A 20,582-nucleotide genomic window follows, 5' to 3' on the forward strand; every position below is an offset into this window, starting at 1 on the left:
CGTGTAGTCATCAAGTGAATGTACAAACTCCCAAGAGAGCGAACGTCGTGAATAGAGAAGTAAATGATACTTCTTCAAAGAGGTATTTACCACTCATTAAATAGGTATTTTGCAGTAATCTTTGTCCAAGCCAAGTTAGAAATTTGCTATTTGGGAATTTATACCGACGTTGCTGAATTAAAATGGCAGGAAATGATTATAGGTATTGAAGATGACGCGAGAGAAGTTACAAAGGCTTTGGCCTTAGTGACTTTGTCGAATTCATGGGCAAAGTATTTTTGCTACGCATAAAATTTCTTAAATGTTATCAACTCAAAACGTTGGTAGTACCGTACTTTAAGGGGTTGTATAAAGGACCCGTAGAATGTATAAGGGAGAGCATGTAAATAAAAAAAGTGCTGCTTATTATTAAGCTATTTCCTTCTTGTGTGGATCAGGTCCATGTGGCAACGAACAGGAGCTGTTCGACTCTTTGTGGAGCACGTGACTTTGTTCGCCGAGAACGATAAAGATGTTAATTCCGAGAGCGCGATCAGCTTGTGGAAGGTAGGTTATAATTAGGAAATGCTTAAAGGAAATATTCAACTAGAAATTGAAATTCTATAATAACAAACTGCTCTCTTCTGAAGGTTTTGGGAGATGAAACTGACTTTTCATCGCTGAGATCGCTGCAGGCTATTGAAAATTTCTTGATTAACTACAGTGAAGACATCAAGCAGAGGTAAACCAGCTCAGTTAATTTTTTTTTACAATATAGGGCCTTAATCTCCGCAAGTATCAGAGACTACTTTATCGATAAATTTGCCCCCGACGCGAGCCATCTTTGGACTCACTTGTCACAAAGTTTTTCAATAAATTAGATTTAATCCAGGCTAACCACCTCCTGATATTTGTTTGGTGGTACTGAACTACTTAACTGAAATTGAAAGCGGAATAAAATTTGGAGACACTTCAAGGCTTGTAATTATGGAAGCTGTCATCGGCCTGTGGCCACTCAAGTATTCAACTTCAGGGAATGTGGTAGGGCGAGACCACTCGTCTCCTAATTTTGTGGCCGAGTTTCATTCCAGGACCCTGCATCACACGAGGGCTTGCTTGGTTACTGGTTCTTGTCTTTGCTCTCCTGGTTTTTTTCGGTTCCTGGATCTTTTTCCCTCCCATAAAAACCAAAACTCCAAAAAGCGAATCGAATATGATTACTCTGTGGAAATATACTGTGAATATTTTCACAAAGTAATCATAATTTCTCGCAGCTTTAAATGCCAAAAACTCAAGTTATTTTTGGCTGATGGCAGGAAACCATGGCCCATGACCGAATATGAACAGGTTATCGAATATGAAGTTTAAGAAATAAGTCTATTGCTATGCTGATACTTATTCATGCTTTATTTATGACCACAGGACTAATGAAGAGACTGTTTCTGAGTTACGTTGCCGATGTAATGCCTTTTTCATGGAGCTGGTGTCAATATTCTGTTTTGGGGACTCGATGTCAAAGGACCTTGAACAGGAATCTATCTCTTTGCTCATGCATTATGTTATCGGTCATCATTCAACTCAGACAAAGGATTTCTCTCCATTCCCTGATTATGCTATAGACCCCACCCCTGTAGTGCGTTCTTTTCTTCTCCAGCAGCTATTGCGCTCAAGGTAAGAGCATTAAGAAACAAGCTCTTTCTCAATGAAAGCACTCACACTTTCCTGTGCCTCTTAACATGTCTGATTTTCGTTACTCATATCTTCAATTCACATTAAATTGTCCAATTAACGAGGAGATAAGTACCTGCTAAATTGTCTTTTATTTTTAAAATAGTGTGAAGTTGACAAAGTTGGTGAAAGAACATCTGGGAGTTTTCTTTCATGGGGCTCGGAACTTAAAACCTGAACCTTCGCACGTCAAAGAAGTCTGCTTCTTATGCGTCCAGTGCATGGAGGTGTGTAAATTAAACTAATACTGTACTGGGGTTAGAGTAGTTCAACTGGAATTAAATTTACTTTACATACCCGAGATGTTACTTATTTCGCTTTTATTATATGGAGTAAATTGCACTATCAAGTCCCAGATGTTCTCAAATCTAGCTACCTTTTCCTCAGGACATCCTTATCAGCCGTTATCAAGCCAAAGTGGCCGATTCGAAGGTAACAGTAAAGCTCAAACATGCTAAAAAGACTTGCCAAGAGGCATTAACAGCTCTCAAGGCCAGTGACGAGGATTCTGCCGAAATGAGCGCTCTTTCTCTGGATGGCGTTGCTAAAGGACGTTACGTCTTATCACTGGTGGTAGAGTACCTTTACAAGTTGTTCATTGAGGGAGATAGCAGCTACAAAGACCCTGACGCCAAGAGAGAAGTGATGTTATTATTAGAGTCTGCAAGGAAGCTTTGCGTGGAAGTGTCGAGTTCGACACCGCAGCTCTACCTGATCAAACAGCTTGTCTGGCGGTATGGCTTGGACTGTGTCCGAACTCTGGGTGAATATAAGGAACTGGCGTGGATTCTACCTCCAGAGGCCAGACAGCAGGTAGACAATGAATGATTAATAAATGGATTTCGTTAAATGTGCGAGAACTGAATCATTAAAGAGAGATTGTATGCACATATCGTAAATAGACAGGAAAGGAAAACTCTGGATGTAAGGAGGATTCAATTTTGGTAAGTTCTGACTTTGTAGTCAGGTGCTCTACTTACTGTGAACGTGTTAACGAGGCAGGCCATCTACTATGAGAAGTAAATTTCTCTGCACTTAAAAAGAACAAATATACTTAAACCTCGGGTATATCTCTCAAAAAAACCACAAGTGTTTCCAAAGCGCAACGGTTGAGGACTGGAGGAGCGGAAAAGAGGAAGAATTTTGAAAATCTAGAATCTTTCCGTCCTCTTTTTCTACTACTCATAATGGAACAGTTCGGTCAACTGTTTGAAGGCAACAATCATTTTACGTTTTACTTATGGTAGTGCATATTGCTTGCTATTGATCTTTGGTCTTCGATCTGTAGGAGGAGGATATAATCCAAGACAGGTTTGTTGTTCATGGAGACCATTATCGTGCCGTCCGTGAGGGGCTGGCCAAAACTGTCATCAGTGGGAACATCCAAGACATTGTCACTGCCATTACGGTTAGTGTTCCCTGTATATTCTTTTTTTCTATTGTACCGTTTATCTTCTTTACTAATGAAAAGGTAAGGGTGAAGGCTGTGGATTATTGTGGGTTATTTTGGATTGTATCAACTCCAGACATTCAGAAATGACAGATATGTTTCACACGCGATAAAGGAATTTGATGACTTGCGGCTTCCTAATACAACTTGACGGTTATACATTATCTGGTGAATTAGAGAAAGATGTTTTTCGTCTTGTCACCAGCGTGGGCCAAAGAAAAAATTTTGAGCTCGGTAAAGAAATAGAGGAAGATGTTTTTTCGTCACGGGGACTCAGAATTTTTCCTTTGTCCCACTCTCGTGACAAAACGAAAAACATCTTCCTCTATTTCTTTAACGAGCTCAAAACTTACCATCTCTCGTATTTCTCTCAGTAGTGCATATTATGTTATTTCCTGGTCATAAGCTTTTTTCTTCGTTGGTCGCTTTCAAAATTTGTTTACATCATGCGTCAGTTACATTATTCGTTAGGGGTGCAGCCCCTCCTAAGAAATATGCTGGATCCACCCCTTGTGGATTATGATGACAGTCTTAGTTATTTGGTGTTATCCATTGAGTTGATAATGAAAATTGGCCACCCTTAAGAGTTTATCAGCTGATATTCTAGCTTAACCCTTCGCCATTCGCTCTGTTCCTTTAGAAACGTACCCTCTTTAATCAGTTAACTTAATCTTAGAAGACTTAGAGGTTAAATTTTACAGTTTTACATCTCACAACTATATTGGTGAGCAAAGTGTAAGTACCTTTTAACCAAAGAAGGCTAATTCAACCATCGAACATCTTTTATGAGAAGTTTCCATACAACTCACCATGAGAACTTTTGAATATTTTTTCCGTAGGAAACAAGTTTACAAGATGTCTCTAAAAATGTAATTCTCCTCCTGGCAATATACCGTGAAATAACGATGGCAAATATTTCTCCAGTTCAGACACAGAATTTGTCTCTGGAGGTAAGAAAAAACGATATACACTTTCCAAAGAAAATTTTTATTCTGCTCTGTATGCTTAGTCATCCTTCCCCCTTCCTGATTCGACACGCTCTTTCCTGCTGCTTTTAGAAAAGAAGATAATTTTTTTGTCAGGTGAGAGTAAAGCTTGATGATTTCGTAAGAAATGGAGGACACCTAGATGAAACGGTAAGAACAATTAAAAACATGCACTCGTGTTTGCTGCAGAATCGATTGTCGTTGAGGTGAGTCGAAAAGAAAGGAACAATTAGCAAATTTTTTAATTTTTGATTTTTGTGTCGACTCGTGTGAAACCAGAGGAATTGGTAGTTGTATAGTCAACGCTACCATTATTTTCCTACCCTCTCTATGTTTAGGCTGTTGAAAGGTACTTTTTCTGTTCGTAATAAGCCATGCTTATCATTTAGGCCCGACATTTCGCCAAGGAACTTCTTGAAAACAAACAGGGTGGAAATCTAAAGGAACTTCAAATCTACAATGGAAAGGTTCCGCAGGAGCACGCATTGGCCGAAATTGTGATCCATACAGTAGTAGCTTTGCAGTGCGTTGGTGAAGCATCTTTGGCTCAGCCCCTTTATGCTCTCCTGACTGATCCATCGAGTATGAACGTGAGTATACACAGATATGTTATCCTAAGAAAAAGTGAAATTTTTCTGAGCATAGGTCAAAATGATAACGATAACGATAACATCAAAGATCTATTGTTAAAATGGTAAAGAGCAATCGCATATCTTGTTCCACAGTAAAGGGGGTAAGTTTCTAAATAAACTGTAGTGCTGCGTCGGTGAGAGAGTATAACAGGGTAATTTAATATTATCAACTGAGTTGATAACGTTAATTTCCCACGGTAAAGAGTGTTGAAGCTGACGTTTCGAGCGTTAGCCTTTCGTTAAAGCCCTTCGTCATTCGCTCTGACAAAGGGCTGATACGCGAAACGTCAGCTATTGACCCCTTTACGGTGGCCAATTTACGTTAATACTAAAAAAATACTAAATTACCCTATTCCACTGTAGTTTACTGACAGAATATCTGATTTCTCCGTGGTACAGAATTCTTTCTTACCAACAATGCCCGAGGATAACTATCTCGAGTGCATGAAGGTCATCGCTGAAACTATGAGAGGCACTGGTCGGGTTGGAGAATGGTATGGTAAGTGTCTTCTTTTTTTTTTTTTTTTTAATGTTTACGTTGAGATTTAGCAGCGATCTCAAATAAGAATGTACAATTCTAGTGTTCCAACGAGAACTTTGAAATTACTTCTTACGCTCTACTTTCTTTCAGAGTGTGGCAATTGCAGATATGTGTATTTCATCGGGGAGGTAAGGAAATATATTTTTTTTACATGGACACTAGAGCCTAAAGAAGACACGAAATACTTTAAACTAAGAAAATTACAACTAAACTTCAAGTTTATAAGTAATATGAAATCTTTCCCTGAGCAGAATATTGGCTTCAGGTAGAGGGAAAGTACCCAGGGTTCTGATGGGGGAGAAGGGGTAGGGTGGTGGTTCAGAATCCCTGGAACTCCTATCTGGATCCGCAACTGACTATTATCGACCAAGAAATCATAGATTCAAGTCAAGTCTCGTAGAGACTTGCCGCAATGGGTAGGGGAGAAGGGTGTAAATACGTTGCCAGTTGCCAATTGCCCGTTGTCCGAGTAGGGAAAGCATAGCCAGAAATTCCGAATCGCGCGTGCGCTATTTTAAACTTGCTGAAGAATAGAAGGATCAGTATGGGATTCGTATAAAACCTGTTTATAAAATTCGTATGATGGACGTAACCCCACCATCCCAACGCCAGTTCGAATGATACTCATCAGTACTTTCATTGCAGAATTACTTTGTTTTGGTAAATCAAGCACTCGTTGCGGTTTTCTCGGTTGTTACTTGCAGCGTTTTATTCCGAAGAAATGCCCTTTAAAGCACACAAAATGGTGCCTACCTTCGTAAATGCCACTCTGAACATCTTAACTAAACCGAAATCCTCTCTTGTAACGATCCATCCCAATCAAATAATTTAAGTTCAAAGATATCATTCCACATTAGGATTACCACACTGATACAGTGGCACAAATTGAAAAGAGAAACCCCAAGCATTGCATATATTGACATGTTAAATGGAATCATCCCTGGGCATGCGTTAAAGATCAGTTGAGAGAGTGATCGAATTGAAGGCCGACTTTCAAACCATTGTTCTGCTGCTTCAATCACAAATCAGATTCTGAACACAAGATGAAAATTGTAAAACAGAAAGGGACATGAGGAAAAATTGTGTAGGCTGATTATTTTGAAAAGTGAAGTGATCTTGTTAGAGAAGTTGGGAAGTAGATCTGTGTGCCATTCAGTCAAAACTTGAAAAAGAAATCTGTAATTGGAGAGTAAATATGAAAATCTTGAGGAAGAAAAGGAGAAACTGGCCAAAGAAATGCTTTCAGAGATTGAAAAACATTATGTCAGAGAAAAGCAAAGAACTAGAAAACTGAACAATGAAAATCAACAACTGACTAAGTACATTGACAGGTTACAGAATGGAAACTTGGGGATTCACAGAGGAGCTGGAATTCCAGACCTCAAAACAAAACAAGCACAAACTGAAAATTAAAAGAACTAAAGACTCAAGCACAGAAGGCACTTAATCTAATAAAAATAATTGCCCTAGGTTTACAGCTTTTGAAATATAAAGGCCCTAACAGTAGTGATAGTTTTTCTATAAACTTCTCAACTACAAATCCTCCCAATCCACAACCAGAACATGGTAGTGTGGCTTCCCCAAAATCAAAATATGAATAACTTCATCCTGATGACAAAAACACAGTGGAGAGCATACTCTTTTTAATGTAAATTTTCACATTTACATTCAATGCTGAATGAACAATTACTGAGGCAGGTGAAATGTATGCGTACAAAGATGTATGTTCACGCACAAAGCACTGTGCCTCAACAGATTTTAATGTACACTTACAAAGATTAAATTACACAGCCAACAAAGTTAGAATTTACAGATTTGAATGTACACTTTCAAAGATGAATGTACACTTAAAAAGTTTATCTGCCTTTTTAATACAGAGTTGAATGTACACTTGTAACAAAGTTACACATACTAAGAGAGATGAATGCACGCTTGAAACTGAATGTACTTACTGACCACTTACACTTAGCATATCCATCTCAAAATTTGTTTGGAATATTTTCCACTGTCTCATGCAAAACTCATAATTTTTATTTAATCTGAAAAGAGCATATTAGGAGAATATTTCTTTTATTTTGAAATCACATGTGTGATTACAGACCTAATAATACACATGGAAAAGTTGCTCAGTTCTGATTGGTTAAGATAAATGCATTTTTCAGGTAATTCAGTGCAGAAGAGGGTTAATTCAGTGCAAAGAAAGTAACAAATCAGACATTCTGATTGGTCAATAATCAAAGAAACTCACAGATAGCCAATCAAATGCAAGCCTTGGATGTTGCAACAAAATTTGAAAATTTGTGAGCAAAACAATAGCAGGTAGGTTTTCTTTTTCCACCGCCGCTGAAAAACAGCTCGAACAATGAAAACACCATAAAAAGCACAGCTTTTTGGTCGTCGGTTTGGAAAAAGTGGTGTTTAGAGAAGGGAATTGCCAAGGAAATCAAAAATTATGAGCCGACCAAGCTTAACACATTAAAAACAAGCATGGTTAAACCTCAGAAACAACGATTCCATTTCATCGAAAGTGATTCGGACACAGACTGAACAATTCCTTGAACTGTTTAGCCAGACTCTGAACTTTTTTGCGCCTTAAAGATGTGAAGATATCATTGCATATTATTGTTTTGATCGTACGCAGTTGTTTTGACCGAATTCACGGTTTAAATAAATTATTTTTCTACTTGATGCACATGCTTTGCTTATGCTTAATTATGATAAGCCATCTCATATTTTTCCATGTATATTATTAACTCGTAATCACATGATTTTTCTCGTGCGATCTGGAATAAACAATCACTTGTTAATTTTTTCAAAGACCACAAATTGCACTCGCCCTACAGGTTTGTGCAATTTTGTTAGTTTGTTGTTTTAAAAAAATTTACTCGTGCTTATTTATTCCAAATTGCACTCGAAATCATGTGATTACCTATACAAATTGCACTTTTCTCAGTTCAATTACCACAATTAATTTTATTAAAGTAGCTCTTCATGATTCAATCATTTAGAGCCACTTCAATTAAATTAAAAAAAATGTTCTCCTGATATGCTCTTGGTAACAAAGTAGAAATCCCACCAATACCCATTTCATACTTCTTTGGGGACCAAGAAATATACGTTTTAACCGTCATAGGGTAAAAAAACCTTCATTCCTTGACCATGAGAATCCACCCAAGAATCTCACCCAAGAGGAAAATAAACAGCATTGAAATCATCTTTTTCAAAAAATGTCCGTCTCTCCCTCGACACTCCCTTACCAACAAACAAGAAACGAAAAACATTCCCGAAAAAACAACCTTACAGGCAAATGTGACCGCGATTTCAAGTGCCGTTCGACGGCCACCCTAAAAGAATACACATTTTCTGGAATTATTGCAACGTCCAGGCTTGGCCTGTTGAATAGTTCCTCGCATCGAGGTAAGATACCCTCCTCTGGCTCCCACGAGGCTTAGTAAGGCAAGTAGCCCTTCCATTGCAAGCATTCTACCTAATTAAATGAAAGGCAAAAAAAAAGCCTGTGCTGATTTCGACTGAATTCAGTTAAAAATATGTAAACACAAGCGAGCACGTGCGAAGACAGGCACTACGGCCAAACACTTACCGTTTCATCTGTTTCCCGTCTTTCGACAAGCCTTTCGACTTCCCAATAAGTCGATCCTCTCTACTAGATTAATTTCTGTGGCTGGACAAAGTCGGCATCCGCGGATGAAATGGCATTTAATATCAAATACCCATTCGAAAGTCTCTCGTGCGACGTTATTTTGCTTTAATTAAAGTGTTTACTTTAAAAGAGGGACCAATCACACGCCGCTTGACAGGCTGTCTTGTGTGCTGGCGCGTAACAGAAGTAAGCACCACCCTCTTTGGTTTGGAATTTCTGGCTGTGGAACTTAATGTACTTTACGCATAGTCACCGGTGCTCATTGTGCTAATTAACATGGATTTTATTTTTTTGGAAATAGTGTTCTAAACCAATGGAGCAGGGCAAATGTCCAGGTTGTGGAAAAGTATTGGGAGGGAAGGATCACGAGTTCTTAGGAGAATACAGAGTTTCTGAGAAGTAATTTGAAGACATCTTATTCGACTAACTTAAACATTTCTTTCTGTTGTTTCATCACACATTGAGGACTTATTTTTATCAAAGAGAAGACCAACGTTGAGATGTTTTGAGTATTATTTTGTGCAATTTGAAAGACTAACTTCACCAGAAAGGATACTAGAAAATGGTAGCTTGGAAGTCAGAAACACAAAAGAAGAAAGTAATACACCAAGAAAGAGAGATGTTTCAGGATGAAAAAGATTACAATGGATCAAGAGGATGTAAACTGTGTGGTCTATATTTCCTTGAATGGCTTCAAATGACCAACTTGAAAATTTAGTCTTGCTATAGCTATGTTAGGGTATGAGTGAGTGAGTGAGTGAGTTATGGTATGTGACAAAAGCATTTCGATCTTGACCCAATTTTTTTTGACCGATGTTTCCTGGTACTTCCTATCGTTTCATTTCGTTTCGTGTTATAGTTCTTCTGGCTTATTTCCATCAAGGCATTATGTTTTAAGTTCATGACACTACACCAGACGTATCTATTGTAAAAACTTTTAAGCGCATTTGATTATCTAAGTGGTATGTACTTTTCAACTTTCTATCTCTAGGAAAGACAGGACTAAAACTGGCCATGCACTCGGAGAACCTGGCTCGAGACCTACGAACGCAGAACCTCAGAGAGACATGCCACCGATAGTGTGCAGTTTGCTGAGGATTGTCATGCACTCGTCTATGGTCATGGGAGCATCCAGAAATCCACAGGTGATAAGTCGTTATACACAGTAGGCGGCTGTAAGAAAATAAACTCTCTGGTAACTTTTTTCTTAGCTGCAACCCCTCTGAACCCCTGTTTTGATGTAGATTTGATATAGAGAAGAGGAGCATACGGTTCACGCGATATTTAGTTTGACTGACCAGTTTTTAGAGTGATAGGAAGTCTCAAATTAAAATAATGATAGTTATAATAATAATAATGATAATAATAATAATAATAATAATAATAATAATCATAATCATAATGATAAAAATAGTCTTAAAGCTTTATTTTCAAGGGTATACAAAGCACAGCCAAGGAGCTGAACTCAGGGCAACCGAGAACAGTGTGGAGGTCCTGAACTCGGGACCACCAGATTCCAAGTCCAGTTTCTGAGTGGAGATAACTTTGTCTAAAATCTGATGGAAAAAATATCTCTTTGGTTTTAATTTACGAAAGCAGCCAAGTTTTTTCTCATCTATCTAACTCTTGAGTACAATTTGAAATCTTCGATTTTTTTCTTCAAAGGCAACCGAACAACTGATCACACCTTCATGCTCGTCGCAGTCTGTGGGACAGTTTTTATGGCAGCACTTGCAGAGAGACCTGGATGTTCTCAGTAGAGCAATCGGGTGCAGTGTTGATAACGCAGCTCTGACGGTTCATCTAGCATTACAGCGGATGATCTCGCTAAATGGGGGAAAAACCGGTACAAGCTTACACCTTAAAATTAGTGTAAAAACACACTTTGATGAACGGGCAAACTCTCATCCGATGGACACCCATACCGTCGAGGATAAATGGCTCTATTCTTTACTAAATCGTGCTTTAGAAACTGGAAATTTTCACTTTTGTCTCTCGTGCGCAAGCTCTAGCCGTCGTCATAATTTAACTATGACCAATTCCAACATTAAGGAGTCAATTAGCTCTGGTTGCGAATTCTAAAAAAGTGAACATATTGACCGTAAGTCCTCGAACTGACCGAAAATTAAATTAAGGACTGGTTCGTAGGTATGAGTAAATGACAATTAGATAACAGATGATACCATAATGTGGTTGTAAAATTAGAAAAATGAAAACAAATGATGCACGAGTCGCTGGCTGATGTTGCTGAATAGTGTTCATGATGAACTGGCGAATGGCAGCATAGTAAGGAGAATCAACCGATTCTGATAACGTTATACTCACTTTTGCCTACTCGTTGATCAAACTAAAAAATGAGTTCAGCATATTGTACAAAAATTCAGTATCTCTCTCTTTTTTGCTATCCAGTTTGTTTGTTATTGCCCAGTGTTCTCATTTCTCTCCATACTCTCCAGGAAATGACCATGACATGCGTCTTCAAACCCGGGAAAGTCGCCGCAGCTGGGAGAAAGCTTTTTGCTCTGAGATTCTTGTTCCTGTCATCACCGTACGTACCCTTAAAATTGAGTGATTTCTTCTTGTTTGTTTCGCTAATTAGTTTGCTACATACGATCTTTATGCGTATGATAACGCGCCAGTGTAATTCTTATTTTTGAAATATCTTCCTAGCATCTTGACGAGAATCTCCAAAACGCCTCAAGACTTTTGATGGGAGACGAAAGATTTGGTATGCTTTTCCATATTGCTTGTTGATGCAGAAACAAATGCGCGTCAAGCTAATGATAGTACTAGGACTAGTGGATTGGAGGGCTTTAGTGTCATCCCTGAAAGAGGAGCTAACTCAACCTTAGCTGATAGTGAGCCGTATTTTTCTGGAGACATCTACAAAACAAGTTTTACAAGTACTTTTATCGTTGAGTGCCTTTTTTGTTTTTCAATCTTTGCTGAAGCGTGCACAGTTAAACAAACTCTGGCGAAACTGTTGAATATAAGCTTGGTAGCAAACGGAGTCTGTAAAATGAGAAGAATTACCCAAAGATAATATTTATGAATGGAGGAGATTGACTCAGCTCGTAAATGACAAATTTTCAGTATATTAAGGCGACACCTTTCAAGTGAAACAATTTTTCACACGTCTTCGTTTGGTGTCCTTTTCAGGAAAGGACCCACTGGTACGTCAACTTTACGAGTTCGATGAACAGATTGAAGACTTATCTCAAGGCGTCAGGCCCATGTCTCGCGCTCTTTGGAAGTACAGACACCATATAACTGTTGAGGAACTGAGTAGCTCTTTTCAAAAAGAAGTCCTATCTGGTGGCGGAGGGAAATTCAAAGTGTTGGACGCTTTCCTCAAACAGGTAAAATCAACATATTGCTGCAAAGAGTTGGGGTTCTGTGCTACAAAGAAAAAAAGTCTTTCTTGTAATTCAAACCCCTTTTTTTGCCTTAATTTCGGGCAGCATCTGTTCATGAAAAACCGAAGGGAGTCTGCTTTTTAAGTCTCTATCTTTACATGCTTTTTCTTTTTCAACAAATGCAGGAACACAAGTTGCGTTTCGTTCAGTTTCTGCCCGATGTTGTTCGCCTCCAGCGTCTATTGATGGACAGATTCCACCGACGAATTGACAGAACAGATGCTGAGAATTATACCGTCCGTGAATTTCTCAAGGACCTTCCCAAAGGTACTTAATAAGTTACAAACGTGTATCCGATATAGCCAATGCCATGGCAATTGTTCAATGCAAAAGGTTGATGTTTTGAGCTGCTTTTCAAACAGTAAGCTGCAGTTAGCAGGTGCACCTTTCCCTGTTAGTTTTTCCACTGGATATTTTAGACGACGAGAATGACAGAGTTGTCAAAGCTGTAGCATTTCCACCTCTTCGAAATGTGACTGCTAAATTTCAATTTTGTTTATTTACCGGTATTCGTCAAGAAACATTTTCACGGTCAGAATTTTCTTGAGAAGTCTTGTCGGGTCATCTGCGCAAGTAAATTGCGTCCTAGACAAGATTTTGCTTGACAAGTCTCTGTGTTTGACATTTTCCGTGCAACTTCTCCTGGATAAGAATTTTTTGTATGAATTTTACTGAAGAGAAAGTTGCCAGTGTTAGTGCAACTGTGATGACTCTTGAAGTAAACTTTAATTCTGCTGAAATCAAATTTTTCTCCAGGATCTGTGAAAGAGGAGTATACGAACCTTTTCCAGAGTTTCAAGAATGCTTGGAATGCTTGCAAGTCATTTCTCGGTGATCAAGGTACAACGATTGTTCCGTTTTTCCAGGGTACATGGAAGAAGGCTTGAGTGATTCTTGTGACCAAATTTGGTTTTTTTGTAATTAGTGTTTGTGGAGTTACTTAATAATTTATGTGAGCCCCGCGTGGTGAGATAAAAAAGGGCCAAACTCATGAGTGATGCTAAATTTAGACTTTGATGTGGAGTGAAAACTTAGTCCTGAAATGATATCTCGAACATTTGAATCGGCGGTTTTTAAAAAGGAGCACACTGATTTATAACAATGGGGTCTTTTCCTTCAGTTATTCCTTTTATCAATCGAATTTTTTTAATGTGGTTTTATTTCAACGCAGACACAAATTCAGTATTTTCGTTGATTGTTTGCTCTAGCAGTTTTACCTTGCAGTTTTTGAGTACTCTCATCGGGTTCTAATTTGTCATTCTTTACACCCTAAGGTCGCCTGCGCGTCCCACAAAACCTTTGTAATACCACAATGGACAACGACTGTCCAATCGCGATGGTTCTCCCCTGCACCACCGGGATGGGAGTTTGTTCGACCTCGCTCACCTTCTTCCTGGTTAATGCAAATAACGAGTCTCTGGGAGCCTACCGCAGTGCAACTAATCAAAACAGGTACATAACTTTATAATGACTAACTTACGTATTGCTATTTTCCTTTTACCTTCTGTAGAAGCAAAAAGCTGATCGACGTGATCTGACTCGGGCGTCGATAACGTTTTTCTACTTAATTTAGGTCTGGGATTTTTGTCAAACTGACTAAGCTGCAACATGAGACTGATATCGGCATCCTGCAATCAGTTATCGTCTCCCCCAAAGGCAGCTTTAGAATGTGAACATGTATGAATTGAAGCTATTATTTTCGAGAATAATGTACATCGGAAATAGTTACAATGTTGATGAAAATCATTTGCAATCAGTCCTGCTTAGTCTTGGATAATTACCACCTAAGCATAGCACACTAACTAAAAACAATTGCAGTCAATATTTTACATTCAACTCACGATCTCTTTTCTGATTGGCCGAAAGCCTTCAGTGAATTTTCGAAATCAGCGCCTGGGACGTCATCTAGCTGCAAATTATACAATAATCATGTCAAGGACACTCAAGGTCACGGGTAATCATGTCCTGTGTAACTACAGTGCGCGATTTCTAAGGGTAAATCATGTCAAGTTCGTGCGCTTTGTGTTGCTTGCTGATTTGAATACTTTTACACGTTTATAAATAAATTATCAGTTCCAACTGCTGTTGTGACCAATTTTTTTTTCGTTCACGTATGATAAAACAATTATTGGATTCAGCTTTGTAATATCCAGAACAATCATGGTCTTGGTAAGGGTTATCAGCCGAAGCCGAAGGATGAGGCTGATAACTCCTATCTCGACCTTGATTATTCTGAATATTACAAAAACCTCATCCAATGATTGTTTTTAAGACCCAACTACACATCTCATCTGTAATGTTATTTTTCATTTATAGTCCCTTGGAGCGTGTCCCCGTATCAGAGGTGACCTTGTCGCACTTAATAGCCTATGATCCTGAGAGAGACCTGCTGCCCCTCATCCTGGCTCATTGTAACTACTCTCTGGAGGTGGGACAGGAGACCTTGGTTCACTATGATTGGGCGGCTCTGGAGAGACAGCTGATTGACAGGTTGTTGAGGGGAAGGCCTTTGGTCGAGTTCAAGGTAGGGTGGAAGTATTTAGAACACATAACACATGATGAGACAAAAAGCATTTTCAGTTTTACTGTAAAACTCGTTTTCACCGCACAGGAATGTATTTATTCTCTTCATTCCCTTACCCTGAGTCTGCTTTATCTTACTGCAAACAGTTTCAATCTCATTTTTTTTATGGGCACGTTTCTCTTGTAAAGATATATCTCAATCAGTATCAACAATTTGATGGATAACAAAAGCTTACTTATTTTGAAGTTTCAAAGATGGGACTCCCGTGACAGATACAGTCAGAATGGAAGTTATTTCGTAGGGTAATTTGCATACTGCTTGAGTTTCTGGGAAGTATGTTGCAAACAACGGTGTCAGCCCCTTTTTCCTAACACTTCGTGCTATTCATCCTTCTTTACCTTTCTTTCAATTACTTGTCCTACTGGTCAGTATCTGATGACCAACAATTAGAAAAAAACAAAAAAATTAAGAAAACGAACATTCCTTTTTAAAGACGCGTTTGGAGCTTCGTTATGACCATCCCTTCGTAACTGGAAGAAGAATTGCAACCAAAGTAATTGTAATATCTGACAGCGCCTTTTCTTCTTTTGTTTCAGGACGAACGTTTTGCGTTCAGCCGAGACACCCGAGATGACGCAGTTTTCACTTCACTCACTGGAAAAATTCCTCAGGTAAAGTTCATAGTTTCCCTTTTTTTTCGTTTTAATATATACGTCTAACCAGTGTACTGTAAAGTTCTAGAGCAGAAATTTGCTTTCGTCTTAGTCTCAGTGATGCACCCTGGAAAATAATCTGAAGGTTTGGAATGTTTGAAAAGGAGATTTGGTGTTGGCGGCTGTCTAATACTGGGGATTTTAGATTGGGAAAACATTTCAAATTACCTTCATTTATGAAATATGTATTTTTATTTATTGTGTTCTTTCATCTATTTTCTCATTTACTTGCAACCTAACTTTTTGTAGTTTCATTGGGAACGAAATCTTGCTTCATTTTTTTGTTGTCATCTAGTCTATCTTTGATTGTATTTTTGGGAAACAGGTTTATAAGCACGTGGATCCGTCTTGACCACGGAAAGAGCATTACATTCCACTTTCTAACATGATTAACTTTTCCATCCAGCTGTTTCAGTTAACGAAAGCAGGTTTTCAGCTCTGAATTGTTTTTGCTACGTCGACAATAATGTATTTATCGCATTATTATGATGTTATTGTTTGTATTGGTGTGGTCAAGATCCAAGGCACTTACACCAAGTGTTTCTTTGAAGGAATCCATTTCCCGCGTTGTCGAAAGTCAGATTATTAATGATCTGCGGTCTTCCTTGTCTGATGTCTGTGATGTTATGTCGTCGCTGGATATTGCCATTGGTTTTCTCGCCTCATCGGGTGGTCAGCCGGAGAGGCCTTTAAAATGGTACTTACATGAGGTACTTAAGCTACCCAAAGATCGAGGTCTCAAGAGTCCAACAGTGAGTACATTTCTCCTTTTCATTTCACTCACTTAACCCTTTAACTCCCAAGATCTCATTAGTAATTCTCCTTTCTGTTTCTCAGACAGTTCTTGTGATGTTAGCTTGTAGAATTTGGTATTGGATCAACTTATAATCCACTAACTGATATTTTTCTTTATTCTCATCACTTGTCTATGTGATATTGTATTGATATTGTAAGGAAAAATACTGTTTTGGTCACTTGTGGGAGTTAAAGGGTTAAGCAGTCATCCTTCTTGACTGGTGCAAAGCTCCCAACACCAACATCTAAATCAAAATGTTCTTGTTTGTTGCTACAAAAACTCATTTCTGGACGCCAGAGGTTTTGTAGCTCTCGAACGATGTGTGAGAGATGTCTAATAATTATTTTCGATTAGTTGACTGAAGGAGAAGCCCTGTTTTCGACTGTTTGCTCCTACGCCAGGAATTGTTCTATGTAAAAGTGCTTTCACTCTTGTATAGGTTCTTATGGATTATGCCATCTTGTTGCAGGCAGAGCAGCACTGCAGTTTGTCCCATACCCTGGCATTGTGGCGGCTTATGGCTCTCGAGAGAGCAAAAATCAAGTCCAGGAACAAACAGGTTAGATTTGAAATGATTTGTGGTTTAATTTTCGTTCTGCGTAAAGTCCGTCATTTTTTCACGAACCTTAGCACTACAGCATTCGTTCGTTTGCGAATATAAAGAGCAATTTCAACTTCGTTCAAAGTTTGATAAGTGTTTTTAATATGCTGTACACGAGATGAATACCTCTACTTTACCGCAAGGTTAGGAAAGGGTAGTTTTGATTTTAAAAGTTTGGTGAGGTGTGTCTGATCTCGTTAGATCCATTTTCAAACAAACCGTTTTCGGGAATTTTTTTTTTCAGGAGCCTTTTGAGCAATTATCTGACGTTTTCAAGGAAAAACTAGGCTCGAGCGAAAAGACCAGACTAAATCGTGTGTTGCGAAAAATCGACATGGACATATTTCTGCCGCAGCTCCTGCAAATTATTCTTCTGAATGTCAAAAAAGATGGCGAAACGATTTCGACGATGAGGTAAGACAGGCTATTCGAAATGCCCCATTCTCTAATGCGTCAATTAAATAAGAACCAAAGTCGTTATTCTTATCTTGCACTTCTTACAGTTGGTTTCGTAACTCTAGGAAATAACGCCTTCTCTTGCAAGTGTGGAGCTATGATGTACAAACCATGACAGCCACGAGATTTCCTTATTATGCCTAATTTATAGACTTTTGGCTTTTAAGAAACCTTTTTTCTCGAAAAAAAAATTTTTTAAATAATTCTATTACCTGGGAGGGATGATATTGTCAGTGTCTTTCCTTGTATTTGAACCGAAGGTTCTAATGATAAACACTTTACTGCGCCTTGTTGTCCAATTTTCACTAAATTTCCTCTTTAATTCAAAGCTCCTTTAGTATTTTGTAAAAGAGCTTGTTGTTCAAGTCCACGCTCAATTCTTTTTAGCAATTGAAAATAGTGAGATCCTGATATTGCTAATTGCTAGGGTAGAAGAGTCAGTTCACGGCACACTCTCTTGCGGCTTTAGAAATCCTAATTTGGTTGTGAAGTACTATATTTTAACAAGTCTAAGATATAACTACAAATTTATTGCAGCTTTGAAGAGTATTTGGATTGTTGTTTAGCCGACAAAGGCTTGGAACAAATCCCAGGAACTGAGAACATCCCGGACAGCATCAAAATGGCGCACCTAAAGGACGTTTGGAACTCCGCTGTCCAGCTGAGTGACGACTTCCACAAAGATCGTCAAGCAGTTTAATCTTATGCTTGAGGAGCAGTCAGTTCAAAACTCAAAGGCAGTGGTGTAGTTCGTTTTTAGAAAGCCTAAGCAGTCAACTTTTTTTTAGTCAGTAAAAGAAATGAATGGGTACATGCTGAATTTTCATAACAGTTTGGATTCTGGCTTCAGTTTTCTCTCGTACAATAATGAGGTACTAGATACACATAATAACAAATTAATTTGAAAATGTTGGCACGTAATAAATACTGCCGTTTTTGTAGCTACTTTAAGGTACTTCGTTGCTGTAGTTTATGAGTAGGGGCAGCCAGTTTCTTTTGCCACGTATATTTACCTTTGGTTTAATTTTATAGTGTTAAAAAATATTATTCTCGATGCCATCCTCTGCAAAAATATGAACTAAAGCAGGAAGGTGCTATTGATTAATTTTTCATAATTTTTTTCTTATACAATCTAAAGATAAATCAAATTGCATCAGCTGAGAATGATATTAGTATGTAAGTTTGAACCGCACTTTGAATAAATGTCAATTTAGTATAGAAAAGTATCTCATTAAACTTTTGCAGAAATTTTTTCTTTGCCGGTGTTGGTGTCTTCAAATGTAATGGTAATAAACACCCCACCCAAAGTCATAGCTGGGAAAAATTTATGTGCTTACGAAAGGTCCTGATGAAAAGAACCTTTGTCGCAATATTTCCTGTTTTGATTGTAGTTAACCACTTTTCCCTCTGGCCCATCGTTTCTGCCAATGTAGTCGTAAAAAAGACGAAAACTGAGTGGCCGGTTCTTGAGCCAACACTTTCCAGGCTAGGAGAGGAAAAAACTTTTTACGGTTACTAACGGACAGAAATTTTAAACTTCTAGCGCCCGTAATGTTTTAAGATACTTCTTGGGCTGTACTACATTTATAAACATGTAGTTTATTCTCTTGGCTTAAGGCATTGTTGATATTTGTAAAGCAGCCGTTACTGTCAACTATTACCAGCCAAACTTTTTGGTACAGTCCAGTACAATTTTGTGCTCCTGTTTAGTATGCTACTCCAAACGGTCAAAATTTTCATCCACGAGGCGCTGGATGAAAGGTACGAGGCTCAGTTGATAACAGTATGTTAACCTTTATTGCTGATAACTGATTTACTGAAAATTGATTAAGTTAATTTTCGTCCATTAAACCTGGAGGTGCCTAATTTTAGTATTGCATTTAAGCTGAACTGAATTTTGTGCTCTTGTTTTTGTTTGCTAATCGAAACGGCTCGAACTTTCATCCACGACCTGCTGGATGGAAGCGATGAAGCTTAGTTGATACCAACGTGTAATAGATGATTTAAAAAGAATTGACTGAAGTTTGAAAATAATCGCAATTTAAACCTGGCAAGTACCTTATTTTAGTACTACATGTGAGCTGAACTACAATTTCAAAATTGATTATAACGTCAAAAACATATTCATTCTGCATGTTTGAAGAGTCCCTCAAATTGCGATTTAGGATTAATTTAAATTATGGCAGGTCAAATAGCTTATGAACGACAAAATGTGAGAGGTTCTTGAACTCCCGAAAATAAGAACCTCGGGAAATCATGGACCTCTTGCGTCCTTGGTCTTTTTCACGCACATCTAGCGCAAGCTCGCACGCGTGAATTATGTGCATTACTTTGACTTGATCAGGAGTCTCATCCAAATCGGAGCTGTCGTAAAAGACCCTCGATAAGTACTCACTGAGTCTGGAAATAAAGAGGAAGAAGATTATACTTTGAGAACAATACAAAATTTCCGTCCTCTAACGCTGACAAGGTGGCTGAAACCCACGAGCATCATAGATGTGTTACAAAAGTACTTAATTCGGAGGACACGGAAAACCAAGATTTTAGACTTTCCAACCGTGTAAAAAGACAAAGAGACCTAAAGCTACCCCTTCAGACTTACTTATCTAAACTTCTTTATCATTTAGCGATTAATTTGGTCCCTAACTGTGGGCATAAACGGTTTTTATGTTCTTTAAGGAAGGATAAGATTTTTACTAAATGTCACCCTTGGCTTTCCTTTTAGTTTGTACTTTAAAAGTGCTATTACTAGGGATTTTATCGTGCCTTAACCTTTATTTACAGTTTGCTAAATATGATGTGTTGTACTGCAAACAGCGTTTTGAACTCTACGCACTTGGTGAGCAGAATTAAAACCTTTGTGGATTGTTTTAACTTTACAAGTATCACCTTGTAAATTGGACAAATTTACAAGTGGAATGAGCATGGTAGTGAAGTGTTTTCGATGCTAATGTAAAGTTTGTCGCGTATGGTTAATGATAGTGTATGTGTTCTACGGTAAGTAAAACTACTAAATTTAGGTAATGAAACTGATGAACTGTAATTTATCGTAAAAAAAGTGTACTGTACTGCACACTTTGTATGTGTTGCATAGATAGA

The 20,582-nt window shown here is 38.3% G+C and overlaps 1 protein-coding gene across 2 annotated transcripts in view; it reads left to right on the forward strand.

Moving 5' to 3' along the window:
• Window positions 1-18,734, forward strand: part of LOC136280502 (E3 ubiquitin-protein ligase rnf213-alpha-like) — a 55,380-nt gene extending 36,646 nt beyond the window's left edge. For both annotated transcript variants that reach the window (XM_066165805.1, XM_066165806.1), the window contains exons 60-85: window positions 438-546; window positions 630-721; window positions 1,402-1,650; window positions 1,814-1,934; window positions 2,095-2,520; window positions 2,996-3,115; window positions 3,997-4,107; window positions 4,240-4,293; window positions 4,533-4,733; window positions 5,175-5,274; window positions 5,407-5,444; window positions 9,279-9,376; window positions 9,969-10,122; window positions 10,643-10,823; window positions 11,434-11,525; window positions 11,648-11,705; window positions 12,137-12,336; window positions 12,519-12,660; window positions 13,150-13,233; window positions 13,668-13,845; window positions 14,710-14,917; window positions 15,514-15,588; window positions 16,182-16,382; window positions 16,896-16,985; window positions 17,272-17,441; window positions 18,021-18,734. In XM_066165805.1, the coding sequence (XP_066021902.1) occupies window positions 438-546; window positions 630-721; window positions 1,402-1,650; window positions 1,814-1,934; window positions 2,095-2,520; window positions 2,996-3,115; window positions 3,997-4,107; window positions 4,240-4,293; window positions 4,533-4,733; window positions 5,175-5,274; window positions 5,407-5,444; window positions 9,279-9,376; window positions 9,969-10,122; window positions 10,643-10,823; window positions 11,434-11,525; window positions 11,648-11,705; window positions 12,137-12,336; window positions 12,519-12,660; window positions 13,150-13,233; window positions 13,668-13,845; window positions 14,710-14,917; window positions 15,514-15,588; window positions 16,182-16,382; window positions 16,896-16,985; window positions 17,272-17,441; window positions 18,021-18,183 (3,715 nt within the window). In that variant the 3' untranslated portion in view covers window positions 18,184-18,734. The remainder of the gene's footprint in view (window positions 1-437; window positions 547-629; window positions 722-1,401; window positions 1,651-1,813; window positions 1,935-2,094; window positions 2,521-2,995; window positions 3,116-3,996; window positions 4,108-4,239; window positions 4,294-4,532; window positions 4,734-5,174; window positions 5,275-5,406; window positions 5,445-9,278; window positions 9,377-9,968; window positions 10,123-10,642; window positions 10,824-11,433; window positions 11,526-11,647; window positions 11,706-12,136; window positions 12,337-12,518; window positions 12,661-13,149; window positions 13,234-13,667; window positions 13,846-14,709; window positions 14,918-15,513; window positions 15,589-16,181; window positions 16,383-16,895; window positions 16,986-17,271; window positions 17,442-18,020) is intronic.
• The last annotated feature ends 1,848 nt before the right edge of the window (window positions 18,735-20,582 follow it).

This window comes from Pocillopora verrucosa, chromosome 4 (assembly GCF_036669915.1).
Source record: "Pocillopora verrucosa isolate sample1 chromosome 4, ASM3666991v2, whole genome shotgun sequence".
Classification (NCBI taxonomy): domain Eukaryota; kingdom Metazoa; phylum Cnidaria; class Anthozoa; order Scleractinia; family Pocilloporidae; genus Pocillopora; species Pocillopora verrucosa.